The sequence below is a fragment of the Magallana gigas genome, chromosome 5 (genome assembly GCF_963853765.1).
Source record: "Magallana gigas chromosome 5, xbMagGiga1.1, whole genome shotgun sequence".
NCBI classification, from domain to species: domain Eukaryota; kingdom Metazoa; phylum Mollusca; class Bivalvia; order Ostreida; family Ostreidae; genus Magallana; species Magallana gigas.
The window spans coordinates 56,402,663-56,425,015 of NC_088857.1; the positions used below are offsets into that span (position 1 = coordinate 56,402,663).

The 22,353-nt window shown below is 35.5% G+C and overlaps 2 protein-coding genes across 3 annotated transcripts; one reads left to right on the forward strand and one right to left on the reverse strand.

Moving 5' to 3' along the window:
- Window positions 1-379: 379 nt before the first annotated feature.
- On the reverse strand, window positions 380-4,240 carry LOC105345516 (COX assembly mitochondrial protein homolog). Of its 2 annotated transcripts, none has more exons than XM_011453659.4 (4): window positions 4,072-4,240; window positions 3,533-3,634; window positions 1,126-1,216; window positions 380-633 (listed from the first exon to the last, which is right to left on the reverse strand). In XM_011453659.4, exons 1-4 carry the CDS (start codon window positions 4,181-4,183, stop codon window positions 399-401), a joined length of 540 nt encoding a protein of 179 aa, XP_011451961.3. In that variant the 5' UTR covers window positions 4,184-4,240; the 3' UTR covers window positions 380-398. The 2 variants fall into 2 exon arrangements, with proteins under 2 accessions (XP_011451961.3, XP_065939825.1); XM_066083753.1 differs by lacking the exon at window positions 4,072-4,240 and adding an exon at window positions 3,860-3,968.
- Window positions 4,241-4,466: 226 nt separating this feature from the next.
- Window positions 4,467-14,687, forward strand: LOC105345523 (uncharacterized). Its single transcript, XM_034443198.2, has 6 exons — window positions 4,467-4,625; window positions 10,315-10,463; window positions 11,579-12,841; window positions 13,236-13,386; window positions 13,502-13,646; window positions 13,744-14,687. The coding sequence occupies exons 2-6, from the start codon at window positions 10,330-10,332 to the stop codon at window positions 14,685-14,687; spliced, it is 2,637 nt and encodes an 878-aa protein (XP_034299089.2). The 5' UTR covers window positions 4,467-4,625; window positions 10,315-10,329.
- Window positions 14,688-22,353: the final 7,666 nt, after the last annotated feature.

Consider the following 22,353-nt stretch of genomic DNA (forward strand, 5'->3'; position numbering starts at 1 on the left):
AAAATTAACCTTAAACCACCACTTTGCTCAGATGGTGTAACACTTGCCTTGTATGAGGAGGCATAGGTAATAAAAACTAGATTATATTTGTCAATGTGTGGCTCTCAACATTAGAAACAATCCTCCTTGGGAAAAGACTTACAACCAAGATTCCATATCAAAGATGGGTCTGTCATAATGAGGAATTCCTGCTGTTCAGTGAAATTAAGACTTGAGCCAAAATCGAGATTTATATCCCTTCAAAACCACTTGTCACATTTGAAGGCAAGTGGATTAAAATCTCATTTAGAATTACATGGTCACAATATCTTGAACTCACACGTTTGAAATTTTTACAACCGACGAAGAGAAAATTTATCAAACTGAAAAAAACCCCCACTACAAACAGTTCAATTTATTCAAGATTTAAATAAATTCCTGAATTGTCCTAATAAACTAGTGTCTGCGTGTAGCTGCGCTTCCTGTAGCTTCTGTTGTCTTTGTTCCTCTTTCATTTTCTTCCTCTCAGCCAGTTTCTCTTTCATTGCTTCGTTCTTCTCATGGTAAGTATCATATCTCCCTGTCAATCTGTAGTGCTTTCTCCTTTGAAGATAGATTTCCTTACATTCCTCTTGAAATTTTGGATCACTGTTCCTACAATAATATTGCAATGGAATTTGTTAGGGAGAAAACATTTCTAGTGCACAAACATACAAAATTAAACTGATCACAATATTTTTGTATATCTTGCAAAGCCATTTTTCCTACTATCTATTTAAACTTCCTGAATAGAGGACAAAAATAGGGGCATCTGATAGGTAATTTGTTAATTAACAATGTATAAGTTGCAATTACCAGTATAATATACAGAATTGTCTGATTTAATTAATTCATGTTCCATTTCCCATGTCATTTTTTTGTACTTTACATGTACAACCAAACCCTAATCATTATAAAATGATAGCTAGTTTTAGTGATGGTGTAAATTTTAAATGAAATTTGGAAGAATGGGCAACTTTAGACTGTTTAGACTGATATAAATAGGTAAATGTTTTGAGAATGTGACTGGCTCCTTTTCCGTGCATTATCATCCAACATAAAAATCTTTATGTTACGAGAACTTACAAGTCTGTTACGAGTACTTACAAGTCAGTCAGACATTTGTTGTATATCCTGCTCTCCGTCTTACATCTCCATGGAAACAATACATAATGTTCATCAGAACATACCATAAAATCTGTGAAAGAAAAAAATTGTGTCAGAATTCAATATTTTAAATGTATTGAAATGACCATCTTTCATTTTAAGTTTTCGTGGTTATTAAATGAAGGTATACATCTTTAGTTTCTTTAGTAATACAATGTAGTTTATATGACACTTTTTATACCCCCGCAAACGAAGTTTAGGGGGGTATATTGGTTTCACCCTGTCCGTCTGTCTGTCCGTCCGTCTGTCTGTAGACGCAACTTTGTCCCCCCTATAGAATTTTTTATTACTGCATGGAACAGTTTGAAAATTTATACATATGTTGAACACCATCTGAAGATGTGCACCTGCAATTTTTTTTTTTTTAAGATCAGACAAGATTTAATGATTTTATGACAGTTTTCATTTTCCTTATTCTATATATTGTACACTGATGTTGAAAAGTAAGGGAGGTAATCCTTACAGATTTTATTAATTAATTAATAGTATTAAAACACTGTAAAATATTTTTATATAAATACATCCAGATGGAGATTTTTGGTCTTTATGTCTTAATTAATAAAAAAAATTATTTTTTATAAGTATTCTTTCAACTGACAATGCAAAGTTTTTGTTTGTCAATGATAAATTCTTAGGAGCTAATAAGAACATCAAAGACAAGTGTGGCTGAATTCATTTGTCCCAAGGGAGCCATTATCTGAGCCATGGTTCAAATGGCGCATGTGTTTAGGGAAAATTGATAATCTGTATAATGGGTGATGGTTTTGGGGCTATTTTAAAACTGTTTCATGTAAACTAAAAGTTTCTATCATTATAAGGAAATAAATAATATCATTATTAATAAAGAAGTTAAACTATTTTTAGAAGTTGTTTAAATTTATTAGTCAACTAAATTGATGAAGTGACCCAATTGGGTATTAATTTAAATGAAATTCAAAATCACTGATATGATTGTAGTGTTTTGGCAATTTTAAAATTGTTTGTAATATTAAATTTTCTTTTTTTCATTTTTTTACATAGTATGGTAATTATGGTAATGTTTTGGGAGTTTAATAAATTTAACAAGCTCATCAAAGAAAATCATAGTCCTATGGGATCAATTTTCTGATATGGAGTTCCATTGTGCCATAGGAGAAAGTAAGGAAAATTTGAAACAACTAATTGCATCTGTCAAGACTCCTAATAGAAAGATATTGAAAAGTTTTATCAACAGAAGAGCATTGCTTGGCTACCAGTATTTCCATTTACTGCAAAGGGAGGGGTTATTGTCATTTTGTTGGTTTTTCTTTAAATCGATTAAATAAAAAAAAATATCATCAGATACATACATTTGTTAATGTATTACTTTTAAAAATATGTATTTACAGTGAAATTCTGACAATTTTGATTTTAATTTTTCTTTCTTAACAATTTTTTTTTTTACAATTCTAGAATTAACTTTTTTTGTATGTGTTCCAAACCTTTATTATTCAATTCAATTATTTGTCCCATTTGAAATTACCCTTGCGGGGGTATTAGTCCCATTAGGACAGTTCTAGTTTACATTTGCATGCAAGTGTAACAGATTGGGGAATGATCACAAATAGACTCAGATCCAATACACTTACGTATAAACCATCTCAGTTAAAGGGTTAACCCACTAACTAGCGCTAGAAGGAATATGGCAGAGTTAGTACATGAGTACACACTATCACACAAGAAATATTTCTTGTTTTGTAGTAAAAGAAGCAATATTTCTATTCCAGCAAACCCAACTTTGACAAATGACAATTGTTTCGAATGTACAGAAATACATTTAAACTTACTGTCAAACTGTATACAAATTTTTCCACAATAAAGGCATACTTTATACAAATTATACTGTTGTAACAGAATGGAAAAAATAATGACCAGAGTAAACCCAGCTCCCCTTAATCTCTAGTCAGATGCTCTACTATAACTGAGCTATGAGTATCTGGTACTGGCGATTCATCCAGTCTATCCCTCATCATCGTCATATTCCTCCCCTGTTTTAAATGATTTTCCACATTGTAAATACCATGCCAGGTTCTTTCCCCTGGCAGGAGTTAAATTTTCAGTTTCAGGGGTTGGTCACAACACCAAATTTAAGTGATGGAAGAAATATGAGGGATCAGACCTGGATTCGAACCCAGACCCCCCTGAATCTGCAATCAGGTTCTTCACCAGCTATAACTACATGTAATACTATCTGGTGCCAACAATCAAACCACTCTGACTGTCACCAATGATCACACCAGTAGATGAACAAGTATATGATTTGACATTACATTTATATCAAGTTACCATGGATTACAACTCGTTATATTTGACATTTTATCTTTTTTACCTAACAGCTCTTTCTCACAGATGATGCGACCTCGCTCCCTCATGACATTTCCAACCAGCGTGTCTTCCTCCACAATTCGTAGAGTCCTGTCTTCAGGGTCACCTGAAACAATCAATGGTAGGTATTACTGCGAATCTCTTACCATGTGGATGCACATCGACATTTAACTTTGTTATGAAAACCTATTTATTGAATTTCAACTTGTTTCACTCTGGCTACATAATTTGTCAATAATACCTAGTCCATTAATTTTTGCATTTTGTAATGCAAACCTATTTATTGCATTTCAACTTGTTTCACTTTGGCTATATATTTTTTCAGTAATACCTAGTCCTTGAGGACCCCCTGCCATATGATGTGGTAGAAGTAATACCTAGTCCTTGAGGACCCCCTGCCATATGATGTAATACCTAGTCCTTGAGGACCCCCTGCCATATGATGTGGTAGAAGTAATACCTAGTCCTTGAGGACCCCCTGCCATATGATGTAATACCTAGTCCTTGAGGACCCCCTGCCATATGATGTGGTAGAAGTAATACCTAGTCCTTGAGGACCCCCTGCCATGTGATGTGGTAGAACTGTTTTAACCCTGCGCACATTCTCTTCTGTTTTCTCTGTGTTGTTATTCTTCTCCGATTCCGACGTGCTCATGTTGACACTCTACTTTCACTTTCAAGGTTATAGTTACCCCCTATATCATTATGCATTATCGAGTCTTTTGGAGTATAAAGAATATTGAAAGGATATTTTTTCTTTATTAAATTTGTCTTTATATACATTGTTTAAAAACTTTAAGGAGAATTTCATATAAAACAACGATATATGTTTTTGTTTGTTTATTATTTTTAATGCTGTATCTTGCATAAGTCGCGATTAAGAAAAATACGTGTACGCGTGTGGACTACCTTACAGTCTTTCCAAATAATAAGAAAATAAAATCAAAACTGAGAAAATAAACCAACTAAGGAAAAGTGATTTACAAAATTCCATGTGAGAACTATTTAGAGAGTGTCCCCTCGTGGGCCCCACTTTCCCCAAAACGTAAACAAAGAGCCGGTGCCCAAGTCAGTGTAAAGTAGAACAGGGCCCAAAGGTCAGTAGAGTCTATATTATTAACAAGATATAAAAAATATCATATAACGATATCATTTCAGTTTTTATAACCCTTATAATTTGAACTTGCACACATATCATTAATTAGATCCACCTGAAGATTAATGGCATCTAACCTCGCCTTCTCACATTCCAATAGCCTGATGGCTACCAGTGTAGACTTATATTTGAAATGTACCGCATTGAACTAAATTGATTTGATATGACAGTGGTGATTGGTCTGCCTCCAAAAGTTGCACGCACCGTTGTATGTGTGTGTGTGTGTGGGGGGGGGAGGGGGGGGGGGAGTATTATGTTAAATTCATACGATTACAGGTGTTGCATCAAAGTACACATAAATGTCTTTACAGGACCCCAGGGGCTATAACAACATGACGGAAACTTCTTTAGAATAAGGGCGAATGGTTGAGCATTTAAAACTCTCTATAGCTAAGTGTTCTGTATTGCAGTTAATTTTAGTTTCATTAATATAATCAATGATTTTGGGAAAAAAACGTTAACACATAAATGCAATTTAAGCAGATGTTTAATCTTTTATTAGCTAAAAAAATAATAATTATACATGTATTAAAAAACAATCAAAAATCAATTCCAGGGGCGTAGCTTGAGATAATATTCTAGTGAGGCAAATTTATTGCGGCAGTGGGTCTGGGGGCCGCCTGAGGCCCCCAGCGGGTCCAGGGCAGAGCCCTAGTGGGAGGTTCAGGGGGCGAAGCCCCCCTACGAAAAATGAATTTGGGAGTTTTAGAATGTGAAAAAACCCATTGTCCGGAACGAAGTTTTGTTATTTAACATTTCAGACCAGCATCTACTCACAGTATTGTACATGTATGAACTCTTGTACATAGCAGGGATTTACCTTCCCCCCAGAAAATATTGAAGCATATAAAGATCAATTGTCGATATTACAAGATTTTTATAATTATTATTCACGATATGGTCACATTGTAGTAGCTGGTGACTTTAATGCAAGTTGTTTGGAGTTAGACATCGGAAGATGCAATTTGTACAAATCAAGGGGGCTTAAAAATTTTATAAAAGAAAACCATCTTAATCATATGTTAAGGAATGATAAAGCGCCCAAATGTAATAACACATTTACGAGTACAGAAACGATGTTAGATTATGTATTCTCAGATGCGCATATGTACATGTCACTCAGTTCTTATGAAATCCTTGCCGAAGGGACGTTCTCAAGCAAGTCTGACCACCTTCCCGTTTTGGCTGTGTACAATATACTTTTAGCAATCAACATCATCTCATTGAATTTACTAACAAAACTCCAGCATGGCACAAAATATCAAATGAATCCAAGCAAATTTATGAAAGAGAGGTCACTCACCAGTTAGATGATATAATAGGGAATAATGTACTAGAGACCCACCCCGAAATTAACGAATTTTGTATGGCATTCGTTAAATGTAAAACAGCAAGTGCGAATACTGTCGTTCCCAGGTCTAAATTTAACCCCCACTGTAAGCCTTACTGGACAGGGGAGGTCAAAGAAGCTCATGCCCAAGAACGGAGAATGAGAGGCATTTGGGAGGGAAGGGAGACCCAGCAGGATGCATCACGCATAAGCGCGCGAAAAGGCGTTTTCGTAAATGCCAGTCACTAGCATTGGAGCAGTATATCAAGAAAACCTATACTGACATAGATAACGCAGCCGGCTGCGACACGCGATTGTTTTGGAAACTGATAAGCAAACAACGACCCCGCAAAAGCAGGGTGTATCCGGAAATTCAGTACGGCGGTATAACTGCAAATATCTCTCAAAGTGTGTCTGATTTATTTGGAACGTACTTTGAAAATGTATATACCCCTCAAAATAATAGTATTTATGACGAAGAAAATTTTCTGAGCATAAATAAATTATATGACGACGTTAAATCTTATAACGAATGCGACAAACGTCTCAAGTACGAAGTTTCCGAATCGGAAGTAGACCAAGTCGTTAACTAAAGCGCCGGGAATTGATGGTATTCAAGAATTTAAGAACATTTAAAATATGGGGGCAATAAAGTCATCTTTTACTTATGCAAATTGTTCAATGAGATTATCAAATGCGGGGCGATACCCAGTGAGTGGAAAAAATGTATTGTTGTCCCAATATATAAAGGAGAAAATAAAACAAAAAACTCTCCCGATAGCTACCGACCAGTATCATTATTGTCGTGTCTGTTAAGGTTTTTGAAAAAATACTGCACAATAGAATTTCGGACGTAATAACTAGCAAAATTAGGTTCCCAAACCCCCAGCAGCAAGGGTTTCAGAAGGATTTGAGTTGCATTACCGCAGGTTTTAATTTACAAGAGACTATATGTCATTACAATGACCACGGTAGTTCTGTATATGTGGCATTTTTAGATTGTAAAAAAGCTTATGACACAGTTTGGAGAAAAGCGCCCATGTTTAGACTTTACAAATTGTGATTGAGGGGTAAGATATGGAAAATAATAGACGATTGTCATATCAATAATGAAAGCACAGTAGCTGTAAATGGCACAATTTCTGAATGGTTTAAAATTAGACAAGGTGTTCGTCAAGAAGGTGTATGAAAATGTAAGCAGTAACTTTGGTGTGTACAATGTAAAATCAACAAACCCAGCATTAGCCGACGATATTGCATGTTTAAGTTTAAGTCCGGCGGGCTTACAAAAAATGCAAAACGTTGCATATAGATATTCATGTTTATGGCGCTTTTTCTTTAATGCACAAAAATCTAGCGTTGTTAGGTTTGGTAAAGGAAGGCCCCCAACGCAGCATGCCTGGAAATTAGGAGAGGAGGACATCTCAAATCAACGATAGCTACAAACATTTACACCACTGCGAATGTTATTGTCATTTAAATTTTAGACCACGGGGTTTTATTTGACCCTTTCAGTTTCGCAGTAAAAATCGTGCCTCGTGTTCATAGTCTATTTTATAGAATCTAGGTACTTGTTGTCAAATATAAATTCTAGACGTATATTGATTTTAAACTTAATTTTCATTAATTGGTGGATACAATGTATTCTAGAAATAAATGTGACAATACAAAAAATAGTTTTTTTTCTACTGTTGCAAAAATTAACATGCGTAGTAGAGATCCCCGCATGGAATTAATTTTCGATCCGCGCCTGACCTAGTAATAACATCAATAGCGAAAGAGATTATACTATTTTATGCAGAATGTTCCTTGAAAATGCCTCGATATACTAAGTTTTTATGCAAAACATTCACCGATTATTTTTTTTAAACATAGTATTGCACACCACAAGCATCAAACATGGCTATGATTTTATTTAGCAACCCACTGTTTACATTTTCAACAACTTTACACGTGGTTGAACACGAACGATACATGTAACTCTGTTCTGAATATCATCGTTAAATTTAAATAACCGCTAGACGGTGAAATAAGAAATACATCTTAAAAAGATTTTGATGTTTTAACATTAATCAAAGTAGGATATGATATAAAAATTGACCAGTACTTACGTATTTTGAGAATATTATCCGAACACTTATACTTCCGCTCGAAATTTCACAGGAACTAAACAAATCTCGGTGAAGTCTCATGAACTTTCATTTGAGCACCTCTGGGTTTATTACATACTTAGCAACGATAAAGAAAACATTCCGAACACATTCGCAGGGGTGATTTAGGTATTATCCAACACTCTCAATTCATGTCTGGTGAGCGAACAACGGAAGGCTGTAACAAAGGCAGGAAAGCATACTTCGCAATACGGAACGACCTATCTCATGATACGAACCCTCTAACTCTTGTTAGACTCTACCAAAAAATAGTATTACCTACTGTATTGTATGGATGTGAACTGTGGAACAATTTAAAGCAAACAGATTTACAAGTTCAAACAAATTTCAACATTTCGTGATAAAAGACATCCAAGGTCTGAAAATTTCATCAAGGTCAGATATGTGTGAGAGTATGCTTGGACTGCATCCCATCGTTTCGGAAATAGATAAAAGAAAATTAGCCTTTTTTTGAAAACTGTGCAAGCTTGATATTAACTGTCTGGCAAAAAATATTTTCTTACTTAGATTATGTGACCTTTTACAGGACGGCGTCAAACCATTTTCCGGATTTCTTAAGGATATTTACGAAATTAGCCAAATATAATTTACTTCAACATTTACAATTGTTCCTTGAAGCTGGTAAATTCCCTGAAAAAAAAAGGATTGGAAAGTTATGGTTAAACAGTCGATTCATAATCACCATACTGATGAATAGAGAAGTCGCACGGAAAATGATCCAGACTTCCGAATGTTTAAAGTTTTTCACAATACAGTCTCTCCTATCAGACTCTGGAAATTTGAATTTTCATTTGATGAAGTTCCATTTATTAACTAATAAATTTATTAGTTAATTAATTAATAATTAACCAATTAATCATTTATTAGCTAAACTCTGGACCATTCCACCCGTGTAGATAGACCAAAACTGCAGAATATGTCAATGCACTTACAGCAACCAGTTTCAGCATGCTGTATTGGGGTGTCCATCCACAGCTTTTGTTAGGGATTCTTTTTATAACAGTTTAATCAATAATTTTGATGTCCATTTATATGTAGAGCTTTCACAGCTAAGAGAGGGCGTTTTATACTACATTTTGCTCGGGGAATTTGAACCCACAACATTATTAGATAAAGAAAGCAAGAAAGAATTTATCTGCATTTGCGCAAAATTTGTATGCAAGGCATCAGCATGCTACAATAGATCTCTGTTATTTTTAGAGCATATGTAACAATTTATAAATATTTTCCTTATTATATATGTATGTATTTACATTTTCCAGTGTCTATGCCTGTGATAACACTACGTATCGATTTTGTACTATATAACTCATAAAGCCAAATTGAGGTGCCAGCGGGGTCTGCTTATTCATATTTAAACATATAATCGAACGATGGTTTAAAATTATATAAATATAAGTAATAAGGAATCATTCTTTGAATATTATAATTTATAACATGAAATCTCCGCAAGGGGGAAATAAAGACTGAATAAATGAAAGATCAATTGATTTTTTTTAAGAAACAAAATTCCATGGCCACGCAAAGTCACAGATTTTCTTCATACTTTACAATTTGAAAGACTTTGATAAGTAAAAAAAAAGCCCAACACCATTTATTTTTTGCGATGTGGTCCAGTTTCCATGGTAACAGAGGGTAAAATGACATTTGAAAACATATTGTAAGTAATGTGCACAACTTGTTTTTTTTAAATAAGGTTGCATATATTATTGAACAAAATTGCCATTTTTCAAGAAAAAGAAATTTAAAACATTTATGAAGAAACACATTTTTAAAAGTGTTTTCATGGCAACTAAAGAGAAATTTCAAAATATGATTTCTTCATTTAATTTGAATAAAAAAGATGAAAAATGCAAAGCTTGATTTTTTGGTACTCTTTATTACGGTTGCGCGAATTAGATTTTCAAAATAAAGATTGAGGACCGTTGTTATGGTAACAAGCTGAAAAAAATATTTTTTTAGAATTGCCAAATGAACTTTTTTTTACTTTGCAAAATTGAGTTTCCCTTCAACACGTGTTTATTTATCATATGTGAACGTTTGGAAACTCAGCTGGTTATTTGTTCATGTATACATTTTACACAATGTATTTATTTTAAAAACTTATTTATAATGATTGATGTGTATAGGTACAATTCGCCATTATGGGCGACGTGGAAGCGTACGAGTTCTCGGTGGATTTCCAGACAGCGGCCAATAGGGAGCTGTCCTTTCTCCAGGAGGTTGACCAATACCCGCTTCTCTATGAGGGTCCGATTCTCAAATACGCTATCTTCAGGTACATACTTTATAAGATCAACTTGAATTGATGAAAGTAAATTATTTTGACGTAAGGGTTTGAAAAAAGAAATAATGATTTTTTGTGATGGAGAAAAAAGAATCGATATATATAATACTAAATGAATTTAAAATTATAATTTATAGAAAAAAGACTTTGTAATGTAATGAAGTAAAAAAAATGATTAAAAGGGTTTTAAATTAACATGTACATGCATGCAAGATTACATGTAACAAAGTTGTCATATTGTTTTATAATAACGTTCACCCTGTAAGCCTTTATCATTTATTTCGGTCACTACCAAACGAAAAAAAAATATGATAATATTTTTAGTCTCACTCATCTAAAGTCTGTATATTTGGCGCGTATTTTCTTGAATTATTCGATATTTATAAATACCTCTTGATTCAGACGATGTTCATTCAAGAGTATGAAAAAATCCCAGGTTTCCTTTTTGAAACACCCCTTCTAGTTTGTCAGGTTTCAATACACGGCTAAAAATAAAAAGTCTACGGGGAGTTTGCATTGCATCAACGATAAATAAGTCCGGATGAAAATGTTGAAAAATTGTGCGAGGTATTCCGAATGGAGAAAAGATGTCAACATTCCACATTATGAATCTGTTTTTTTTACGAGGAAAAAATGATAATGTGTGAATGAAGTTATCTTGGAAATTTTCCCTTTCATTGATTTCAATTTCACTTCTTTTATGTTTTTGTATTTTTATCAGAAATCATCCAAATGTGCACCATTAATATCTTGGGACAGACTATAATATAATTACTAGTTATAGTCTTTGTCTAGAAAATGCCTAATATATTTTTTGACAGGAAAGAATGGATTTGTGGACATGCAGGTTTAGAGAAATGTTTTACCAGGGGTTTCGGTATTCCTTTAAACAACCATTTTCCCTATCAACCGACTTAATTGTTTGAGACTGGAAATAGGAGGCACACCTTTTATTCATTTATGCTTATATAACAAGCTGTCATTTTGCTAATTTTGAATTTTCTGGGTGGATGTAAAATAAAACAACAAGACAAACCCTGAATTAACAGACAGAGGGATTTGACATACCCATAAGTTGGATAATACGTTATTATTTTTATTTACAGATACGAGACTCTGTGGCTACCACTCGCCGCCGAACACCGGGGCTTGACCCTCACCGCTCCTCTGGACATCGCGTGGGTGTGGCACTGCCACCTGCTATCCCCCGTGTGTTACGTCAGGGACTGTGTGGGGGTCTGTAACTCAGAAATAGACCACAGTCTCACGCCCAACCTCAACCGCACTGACACGGAGAAACTGTGGAAACGGAGGTACCCGGATGTTGACTTCGTAATCAACCTCATGGAGAGCAGCATTAAGCCGCCATCGTACGATTCTCGTTTTGAATACGATTTGGAGGCTGCAGCAGGAAGGCAGAGACTTTTCTACTATCAAGTTTCCTTGCCTCATTATAAAGACGAAAAGTTTATAGAAAACGCCATTAAGCGATACAAACAGTTTCTAACTGTGAAGCGACTGAATCCCGATTCTTTTGTAGTTCCCTGTTATGATGTCGACCTAATCTGGCATTCGCATCAAGTCCACCCGGCAGCTTACAAGAAAGACACTGAATCACTCCTCGGAAAACTCTTCAATCACGACGATTCGGTAAACGACAGGACCGACGGCTCCAAGCTGGTGGAGTCCGACAAGGAGACAAGGATGTTATGGCGGGAAACATTTGGAACAAACTTCTCAGAATTTGGCGCCATGTACAGAGGGAAGCCGGCCAATGGTCGTCTGTTTCCTGTTTCCAGTGACGTGATTGACAAACACAGTGCAAAAATTGTACAGCTACAACTGGAAAAAGCAGAAATCCTGGATTACACCTCAGCTCTGAAAGTTCACCAACTCAAAATCAATGCAGTATTCAGAAATGGGATGGACATAGAGCTCCTAAAGCTGAAGAAGCCGGTAGGGGGCGCCTGGGGGACACAGTCTCATCACATCCCCATGTACGACATCGACACGGAGATGATTGAATTCATCAGTGTAGAACTCTTCAAATACGGAAAACTTGGTAAGCTGGGGGGTAAAACTTTACTGGGAGCGGGAAGGATATCGTGCCGAGATCTGTTGGAGGGTAGTACAGGTGGTAAAGGTAGTTATTTCACGGTCAACTCTACCGTGCATTTATCCAATGGCGAGTCCATGGCGCTACAACACGCGATCACCGTCTCTGATACCAAAGGCTGCAACTTAAAGCTGGAACCCGGCCACTTTGAGTTGGCGGTCATTCCCGAGGACAACGAGGCCTTGTGGGGACCCGTCCCCCTACCACGTCTTCCAGAGGGAGTGGAGCACAGTTGTTCAGTGGCCACCCACAGGTAACAAAATATCTCACTGTAATGTTGAAATGAATTACTTTATACAGGGAAATATTCGCTCCGTTTTATTTTCGTCCCTTTCGCCCTCGTTTTCAGCGGGCGAATTTAAAACCAGGCGAATTTCAATGTTTTAAATCATCTCTCTTCAAACAAAAACTCTGTCTGGGCTAATTCAAGACGGGGGAAACTGATTGCCAGTGTAAAAGGGCGAAAATTACACAGGGCGAAAATAACCCTCTGTACAGTATTTGTTTTTTGTTGTTATCATATTGACTACTGTTTCATTGCCGCGTTACGCCCCACACCCATTCGATATATTTCCATGATTAATGTTCGTCCTTGCTGTCAATCATGATGGACAAATATTTTGAATGATTATCTTTTTTTTTATCAGAATTAGGAATGCGGTTGGTGAAGTGATGTTTACTGCCCGCGTGATACACAGCTTGCCGCTGATGACGTCAGTCGTTCACGTGTTTTATCACGATTTGTTGAGTGTCGTCTGCCACCTGTTAGGTCCGGATACCCTGCCTACACCGGCACAGGTTTGTGATAAACGTTTCATTGAGTCTTATAGTAAGTCCCTGCATAGGTTCCCAAATTACGCTTTTTTGTTCATGAAAACCATGAAAGTTAAGTAGGTTTCTCTTCGCTGCACAGGTCAATTCTTCCGTCGAAAATCCTCCAATTACCCTGTCCCAGCAAGATGGCGAGCGGGCGATGATCATCAAGAACAACGATGGTGACTGGGCCGTGTTGATAGGGCGCTGGACCGGCGTCAGAAAGGGCAAACCCGGGGTCAGAGGTAACAACAGTTATTGACAGTGATTCAGATTAGCCTCCCACTCTATATACAGTGATATCTTGTAAATCATCATTATTGTTGATTTTGTTATTGTTAGCAACAAAACACACTGCTGGACGTGCCCCTATTCGTGGAAGCCCCGGTCATTTGGAGGTGACGATGTACAGATTACCGACCGGTGAGCGGTCAACTCTTCGCCTGGACAGCGAGCCGTTCCGTTACTATGATTTTACCGTCAAGTTCCACGGATTTGTCGCCGAACTTTCCAAATGCACGATCAACATCTCCCCGAATGAAGGCGCAGAAAATCTGGCCCTGGCGTTCTGTGTTAGCGTGTTACAAGTACTCTGTCAACCAAGACCACCCAACTTTGAACCACTCAAGGAAACCACCTCAGACACGCCCTCTTACGTCAGCCAAAGGAAGGAATTCCCCACGGACAAGCTTGCCATGGTGATGGCGTTTGGATTCATGGTATCCACTCCTGCCAATTATATGTTACGAAAACAATTCAAGAAGAAGAAAGAAGAGAAGGAAAGGTCCTCTCATATTGCTCCCGCCTGCGGGGGCGGGTTGGACAGTGAACCCATGCATCTGCACCCCATTGACGAAGCTCACGTGTACGACGATGACGACGACAACGACGACTATGAGATGGAAGGCTGGGAGGCGGCCTTCTTCTGTGTCAAAGACGAGGATCTAGAGGACCTACACAATGAGGAGGGCGACGAAAACACCGACGGCGGGGACGGAGATCAAGATGGCTGTGGGGGGTGCGGCGGATGCGGAGGGGGTGAGGGTGCATGGGATGGGGGAGGAGGAGGGTGGGAGGGGGACACAGGGGGAAATGGAGGGGACAGCGGGGGTGACGGTGGGGGTTATTCTGGAGGGGATAGCGGGGGAGGGGATGATGGGGGTGGGGGATGGGGAGGGGATAGCGGGGGTGGGGATGATGGGGGATTTGGAGGTGACAGCGGGGGCGGCGATGGAGGAGGTGACGGTGGGGGTTGTGGGGGAGGATGCGGTGGTTGTGGGGGGTGAGGCATGGTCTGAATAATTGGGAATTTTTCACTTGATACTTCACTTGAAGGGGTGCTAATTGGTTAACGTAATGGAGTTAACACGATCAAAACAGCATTAACAGTAGTCCTTTTAATAATAATTTTGTTATATTTGATGTCTACCTCCCTTCGGATATACATTTTTTTTATTGATTTACACAACTTATGTTTTATAATATATGTAGATCACCACCGCAGAGTTTGTGACCAGACTTACTAGTGCGATGTGTTGAAATCTGTAAAACTAAATCCTTTTTAGAGTAGCTTTAGCTCTGAATACAACAGAAGCGATCTGATTCGAAAGCTTATGATTAAAGTGACATCGAATAGAGGAGGAAAAAATTGTTCGCGAACTCAATCCACTGCATACAATAACTAGTGCAATTCATATTCATAGACGTTGTAAAATTTGAGTGGAAAACATTTGAAATTCAAATTTAGAAATATTTGCTTTCAAATGTAATTGATGTATTTTAGATCTGCTTATGTTTTTTTTTATCAAATTATCTATTTAACCAAAAAACAAAACACGTTTTAGATTCCATAATTTATTTTTCACTTGTTAACGGAGACTGAATTTCTGTGATCTGTATGCGATTTTTTGAAGAAATAATTAAATGTATAATGGTAAACTGCTTTTAAAATGTTATCGTAATTTGATATTTCAATTTCATTATTAATTTAATTTTTTTTTTTTTTTTTTTTTTTTTTTTTTTTATTGGGTTTTTCATTTCACAACACATGTACATATGTAACATAATACTGATTGTAACATTTTTATAAACATATTACATAGTCTTTATACTATTTCTACTTAATAGTACAGTTTTGTATATTTCATATGAAGTGAAGCTGGTTTTGAGAGAGAGAGAGAGAGAGAGAGAGAGAGAGAGAGAGAGAGAGAGATAGAGATTATGCAGGTGGATTACAATACAAGTATAGACTATGCTATACTGGAAACAAATGAAATGATATGAGGGTTCACATCGATCAAAAAAAACAAACTTATCTCTATAACTACAATTTTTCACAGATATTCTGCCAGTGGCTTTCGTATTCCTTATAATTACATCTTTTCAACAGCAAATATTTTTCAGTTAAGATTCTTTCTGTTATGACCTTTTTCAAGGCATGTATATTTGGTGTCGGATTACTTTTATATTTACATGAAAAAATATATTGCTTCACAATAAGAGCTATCAGGTTAAAAAATTTATAACTTTCTTTATTTTTGTATTTTCCAAAAAGAACTGATTGAATATCAGATGTAATCGAGATTTCAAACTGTGTAAAAATCCACTCTTCAACATCACACCACAATTCTTTTACTATATTACATTCATAAAATAAATGACCAATACTTTCTTCATCTTTTTTACAAAAGGTGCAAACAGCAGATTCTGCTTTTTTTATATTAAAAAGATATTTATTAAAATTAATTTAATTTTAAGTCGGACATTTTAATATTTATTATTAGCACACTAAATACATTATTACAATCATCATATTTTGGGAGTTTGATTTTTAAATACTTAAAAACCACCAAAAAATTTCTCATAAAATCTGGTGAAAAATGGATTGATTGTTATTCAGAAAACAAGTATCGATCGTGTTACAGTATTTTAGAGGGTATAACACTAGTTTCTACATATTGTTACTCTGATCCTGATATTCTCCACACCGACTCATTATGTTACACATGTATTCATGTTTATCATATACCTGGTACTGGTCATTAGTATACACGTGCAATATGTTTTTCAATATATTAGCTTTCATTGCCATGTTTTTTATATTAAACCTAATCTTCAATGCTTATCGACAGTTTTTGTTTTTGTTTTATATATGTAGAAACATTACCTCTCTTTTCGAAGATTCTTTATGAAAACAAACTACATGTAATGTTCCATTAAAACTCGACTTTTTATTTAAGATATGGTATACACCATCACCATCTCTAGATCTTATTTGAAAGAAAAATGGTTTGCTACTAAAGAAGTAAAATTTATTCGCTAAAAGATATGAATTCCTAAGGAATGGAATCTGAAAGGAAACTTACGAAATTCCAGTGAAAAATTTGTTTCATTACAAGGTTGCAGAAGATGGAAGTTTCTCTTGCTTTAATTTTGAAATAGAGAATATTGCTTCATCTCGAGCGACAGCCCCTTCTGCTAAATATCAAACGACGACGATTTGGTAAAGTCCGACATCTCTGACAGTTCCCCGAACACACATAAAAAGGAATGGACACAAATGACTTTCGTAGATACGGAAAAAAAATCTATAAATCTTTTTTAGAAAAACAAATTTTATTCCTTTTTTGAATTTTAGTTAAACTCTTTGATTTTACATATATTATATAAACAACATCACATTGTTGTTTTGATCTCGGCCTTAAGATTAGCCCTTCGGGCTTGGACAGAAACCAATCGCTCAGGCTGATTCCAGGGCAGAGATCAACACAACATTGTGATGTTCATTATGTAGCAGCCCCAAACTGCAGAAGAAGGAAAAACGTCAAACTTCAGTAAGAAAATGACCGGAGTTTGCACTTCTCTTCTTCATTGTATCGGAACTATCCATCTTTGTTTTACATCAGATAGGAACTCGGGAGCTATATTTGCTTCAATACACCATTTTAGACAGGTATTCATAATTTGACATGCAAGTTATTTATCATTTATATATTTGTAACTAAATCTATCTTTCACGTGAATGATTCTATTTTTTGGATAATAATTATTATAAAAATATTAACATTGGATTATTTCCTAAAGTTATGATATCTTTGTCAAAAATCAGTATGGATGAAATATGCCCGCCTTTTATTTGTCGACGTATGTGGATTTTTTGCCATTTGTGATTTAGATTTCGTAAAGATTGGTACAAAAGTTATGTCATGTCTCGCTCAAGAATATAGAAAACAACAGACAATTTTCAATGTACAAGAAGTCGGTTTATTTTTAATATTATGATTAGTCAGAAAAATCATCAGAATCTGTTTGGCATTCGTATGCATCTTAGCACTAACAACGTAATTACACTGATGGCGAGAGTACTCAAGATACCAAATGACGCCACAGTTGTAGGCGCAACATCCAACAGTGCTGGCGCCAGATTTACACTGACAGTACTAGTACCAACCACACACACTGTTGGTAGTGTACTTTACCCACAGGTTGTAAATGGTACTGTTTCAATGTCTAGATTGAATTCTTGTATGAATTAATCCAGATTCAATTTCAGACACGTCTATGTGGTACTGGCTGTTTTCAGTGTGCTCTATGACGTAGGGATTTGCTTGTCGAACTTGATAGACAGCAACTGTTAACTCTCTCACTTCATCCTCTCTAAGGACAGGGAAGTCAACAACAACATCATTGACATCAATTCTTTTCCATGATTTGGAATTAGCTCTAAATGCGTATGTGTCTTTTGTACTCGATTGTTTCAGAGCAATTGAGTTTTCTCGAGATTCTATTAACATTTTATAACCAAGACTAAAATGACCATTGTCGCTGGTTTCAAGTGGCGGTCTGTATTTATTAATCATACACTGCACACACTGCACACAAAATCCCTTACGTACGGAATTTGACTTAGGAGCCACATTGTTAAGATATAGCCATTTCTTCATCCCTCCGTTAGCTGCCTCAACAACCCACCGTTTTGGTCACCAACGTGACGTATTGGATTCTTTCGTTTTATGTTGTTTTCTAGTTTTAGGTAGAAATGACGGCATTTCTATTTGGAAGCCACATTCTTGAAGAAATCGCATCGAGTCCATAAAACCTCTGTCAACGATCAAAACAACTGCTCTTTTAAAAAACCAATGAAATTGCCGGCGTTTGTTTTCACAATGCGAGATAGAATGGAGGCGTCATTATAGCGACCGTTGGCAAGGAATGGACCTACCGCATCTACGATGTATCCTCTAGATCTGTTGCTGTAATAACGAAACGCTTGACTAAGGGTAGGTTTTTATGTACTGAGTATGTAAGACGTTTGAATTTGTAGGACGAACTTTTCTGTATGTAAATATATGTCCCATCTAAAACCAGTATAACGGTGTCGGAAATTGGATCAGTAAAGAGTTGTTTAGAAATGTCTGGGTGTGATGGTCAACGATGCTTTTCCCAGAAGTGTGATTGAAGCCAAGATTCATAGGAACAAAATCTTTCATCATTGCAATACGCGCGGTTCTTACAATTTCAGACACCTGACGTCTGCTACGCACGCCACAGAGATTAGCAAGAATTCTATTTGACAGACCTGATTTCAGTTTGAACAGAAATATGCCGATCGCATTTTTACTGATCTACATTTTGTGTTTCGCAGCGAAGTTATATTTGATGTCAAATCAAAAAAACTTTCCCTTTGAAATTCCTATCAAAATGTTATAGTCTTCAACATGTAAATGTTCAAAATCAAGATTGAGATTTGACAAATTGTGTGCATAATGCTCTTGTCTTGATTTTTGAAAGTAAGTCGGATACCACATTTGATGTGAGGAGAGACGTCATATTCCTGAAAGAGGACATATCAATTTCTTGTTTGTGGTTCAGTGTTTTTACTTATAAATGTTTTGGACTACATTTACATCCTACAGGCACAAGCAAACGAAACAAAACAATTGAATCAATTCTGGCCCCTAAGGTTTGTCTTAGAGCTACAAAATACACTCTTATTTTGTGATTTTCCCGCAGAAAAAAGGAATTGACATTAAAATAGTAGTAGTTTTTGGTCTGTTCTGTACCTCTTTAATTTAGCGGTTCTGTGTGACATGTTTTCTCTTTAATTTTATTTATTGTAAATATCAATATTAAATAAAATTAATATTCAAGTTGATAAAGGAACTACATTAATCTATGAGAAAGCATTGTCAAATGATTAAATAAAGTACGGAAAAAAGTTTCGGCCAGACTAGGATTCGAACCGTCGACGATATAATCTCAGAGTAATTTCACACCGCTTTATCCACTACACTACATCAGGGCATGATAATATAATGTCAGTATATATAGTTACTATTGCTGTAAATGGACTTAGAAATTTTGCATACAAAAAGTTAATTTTTCACTTAAAGTGGGTCTTTTTTTTTACTTTTGAAAATGAAAGTTTTTTGATTAACCATTTCAATACAGTAATGAAAAAAATGGAGAGTTGACCCATTCATTTCCTAAAAAATAGTTTTTTTTATTTCTTTTATATATATTTTATCTGTTTTGTTGGTACATGGACACTTCAAGTCAAAGTGTAGGAAACGTTTTTAATATTCAAAAGAAATTGATGGTTAATATGATAAATATGGAAGCTTTTTAAATGAAAATTGGAACATATTTAAACATTTTTAAAACAAATCAACCGTCGCTGTATGGGCATTCTACTCGCCTTATTCACCCATCTTCTTTATAATAAACCCGTTGTTCAAAATTAGGTCGTGTATAGATAGCGACACAAATACATGTACACACAACTGACTTTTCCCTGTAAGTTCGCGCCAATGAATATTTATTGAAGTCGGGAACAGTTTGATACACCTATCATATCAAGTTACGCTTAAGATGGTCAGCTTAATACGCATTATTTCATTTTATTCAGACGTTCCCTCCACTAAAGAATTTTGTTTAGAACATTTTGAACAATCGAAAATTTTACAGTAGATACAAAAAAAAAAACCTGTATTCAAGTCTTGGAGTGTTGCAGGTAGATAGATGTTTGCTAAAAGATAAAGGAAATGCCAATTTAGATTCTTCAACACTCGGAAACAGATTGTGTTCTGTTATTTTTGATATCGCCAACCCCTGCTGCTAAATAACTCTCACGTGGTTGGCTAATTTAGTCCATGTTTAGCCAATGCACGCAATTTTGTTTTTGGATTTGCAATTCATTTTAGAACTAGCATTTAAAATCAATACGTTCTTATAATTATATAAAATCATTTAACGAGGGCAGGTTTTTTTTCCTTTTGATGTCTGGATTCCAGAATATTAATAGATATTTACATAATTTTATAATTAGATACCGTATATTTTCGTTGTTTTTTTTTGTTTCTCGTACGTGCCTAGAAATAACAAGTAAATAAACTTATGTAATACCTCCAGTTCATAGCAATACAAATGATGCTCAGCTGGGAGACACACTTTCAGTGACTTTGATATGTATGGAATCTAGCTCTTCAGTGTTAGTGTTTAACAAGTACTCTCTGGAAACCAAGACCAACCAACTTTGAACTACTCAAGGATACTTCCTCAGACACGACCTCATACAAGAGTCATGGGGAGGAATCCCCCACGGACCAGCTTTTGAGTTCTGGATCCACTCCTTCCAATTATGTGTTTCGGAAACAATTCAAAAAAGAAAGAAGAGAAGGAAATGTCCTCTCTTATTGCTCCCGCCTGCGGGGGCGGCTTACACAGTGAACCGTCTAAATTGTAAAAAAAATCCCAATTACTTCCTTTACAATGTAATTGATGCATTCTATATTTGCTTAAATTTATTTAAATTATGAAAAAATGATAATAACAAACCGTCAACTCTCTTTAATCACAGAACAAACCATGGTTTAGATTCCATGAGGGAATGACATTGTTATTCAATTTTTAACATAATAATTAAATAGACTGAATTACTGTAAACTGGCTGCAATTTTTTGAAAGAAATAATTAAAATGGTGTCTTAATAAACATTGTACTTGCTGACAAGGTCATTGTAAAAATCGAGGTTCTTGATATTCTTGTCCTAACAACTTATTTGTTAGAAGTTTTCCTCGTATAAGAAATTGTTCGCAGGTAGGGCATGCTTTTGCATAGCGAATAAGCTGAGAGACATAAACCTAATAAGCAGGTGATTGTGGTATATTACTACATAAGTAAGGGAAGTTGACGATGAAAAATTAAAATTATCACGTTTATCATATAGTTTTGTTATTAGGTTACCATAAACGTTTCTTCTAATTGTAATTGTGATTTTATATTTTAATTTCATGATTAATATTTGTTCAAATCAGATCTTATCATTCGTAGCAGATTCAATACATTATTATTAACATCCTACTTTTCGGTTGGGGTACTTAAAATGCTTTATTTAAGAAAAGAACTCAATGTCTATCCAAGTTATACGAGTATAACCTGGGTTGGGGCAGTTTACGCTTTATAATCCGCGAAGCTTAATTTAAAATATATACATTTTAACATTTCTAATCTTTCTATTTATCGGTTTACCCCACATTGCTCATTTTAGAAAACTTGTGAGTTTTATTCAATAGCCATAATACAGTTTTACTTTAACTCTCAACACAATATAGGTTGAGTAATAATTTTTTTTTCAAATATGCACATATCGTTTCGAGGTTATAGACATTTAGATCCCAATTGATTCGTGTCGATGGTTCCTGCAAACTTGCAATCTTGTGCGCCCAATATCTTAAGTTAAAAAAATTGAACTTCTTAAGAATTGAAAAAAAACCGGTACATGTAGATTACCAAATGGAATCAATCCTTGAAATATCCCGTATATATCTTAGCTTTTTTTACATGGCAGTTTCAAAGTTTTTAAAATGATTATTTTTTATCTAGAAACATGGATCCCAAAGACATCTTTTAAATCCATAGCGGTCACGATGCAAAAAGACAAGTTTTATTTGT

What these genes read in the sequence shown, in the direction of transcription:
- LOC105345516 (XM_011453659.4), bottom strand. Translation starts at nt 4,183, where the DNA reads ATGAGCACGTCGGAATCGGAGAAGAATAACAACACAGAGAAAACAGAA. An exon ending in CTGTGAGAAAGAGCTGTTAG is followed by an intron (nt 1,217 to 3,532) that starts GTAAAAAAGATA and finishes TTTCTTTCACAG; the next exon opens with ATTTTATGGTATGTTCTGAT. An exon ending in AACAAATGTCTGACTGACTT is followed by an intron (nt 634 to 1,125) that starts GTAAGTACTCGT and finishes ATATTATTGTAG; the next exon opens with GAACAGTGATCCAAAATTTC.
- LOC105345523 (XM_034443198.2), top strand. Translation starts at nt 10,330, where the DNA reads ATGGGCGACGTGGAAGCGTACGAGTTCTCGGTGGATTTCCAGACAGCG. An exon ending in CTCAAATACGCTATCTTCAG is followed by an intron (nt 10,464 to 11,578) that starts GTACATACTTTA and finishes TTTTATTTACAG; the next exon opens with ATACGAGACTCTGTGGCTAC. An exon ending in CCCTGCCTACACCGGCACAG is followed by an intron (nt 13,387 to 13,501) that starts GTTTGTGATAAA and finishes TTCGCTGCACAG; the next exon opens with GTCAATTCTTCCGTCGAAAA.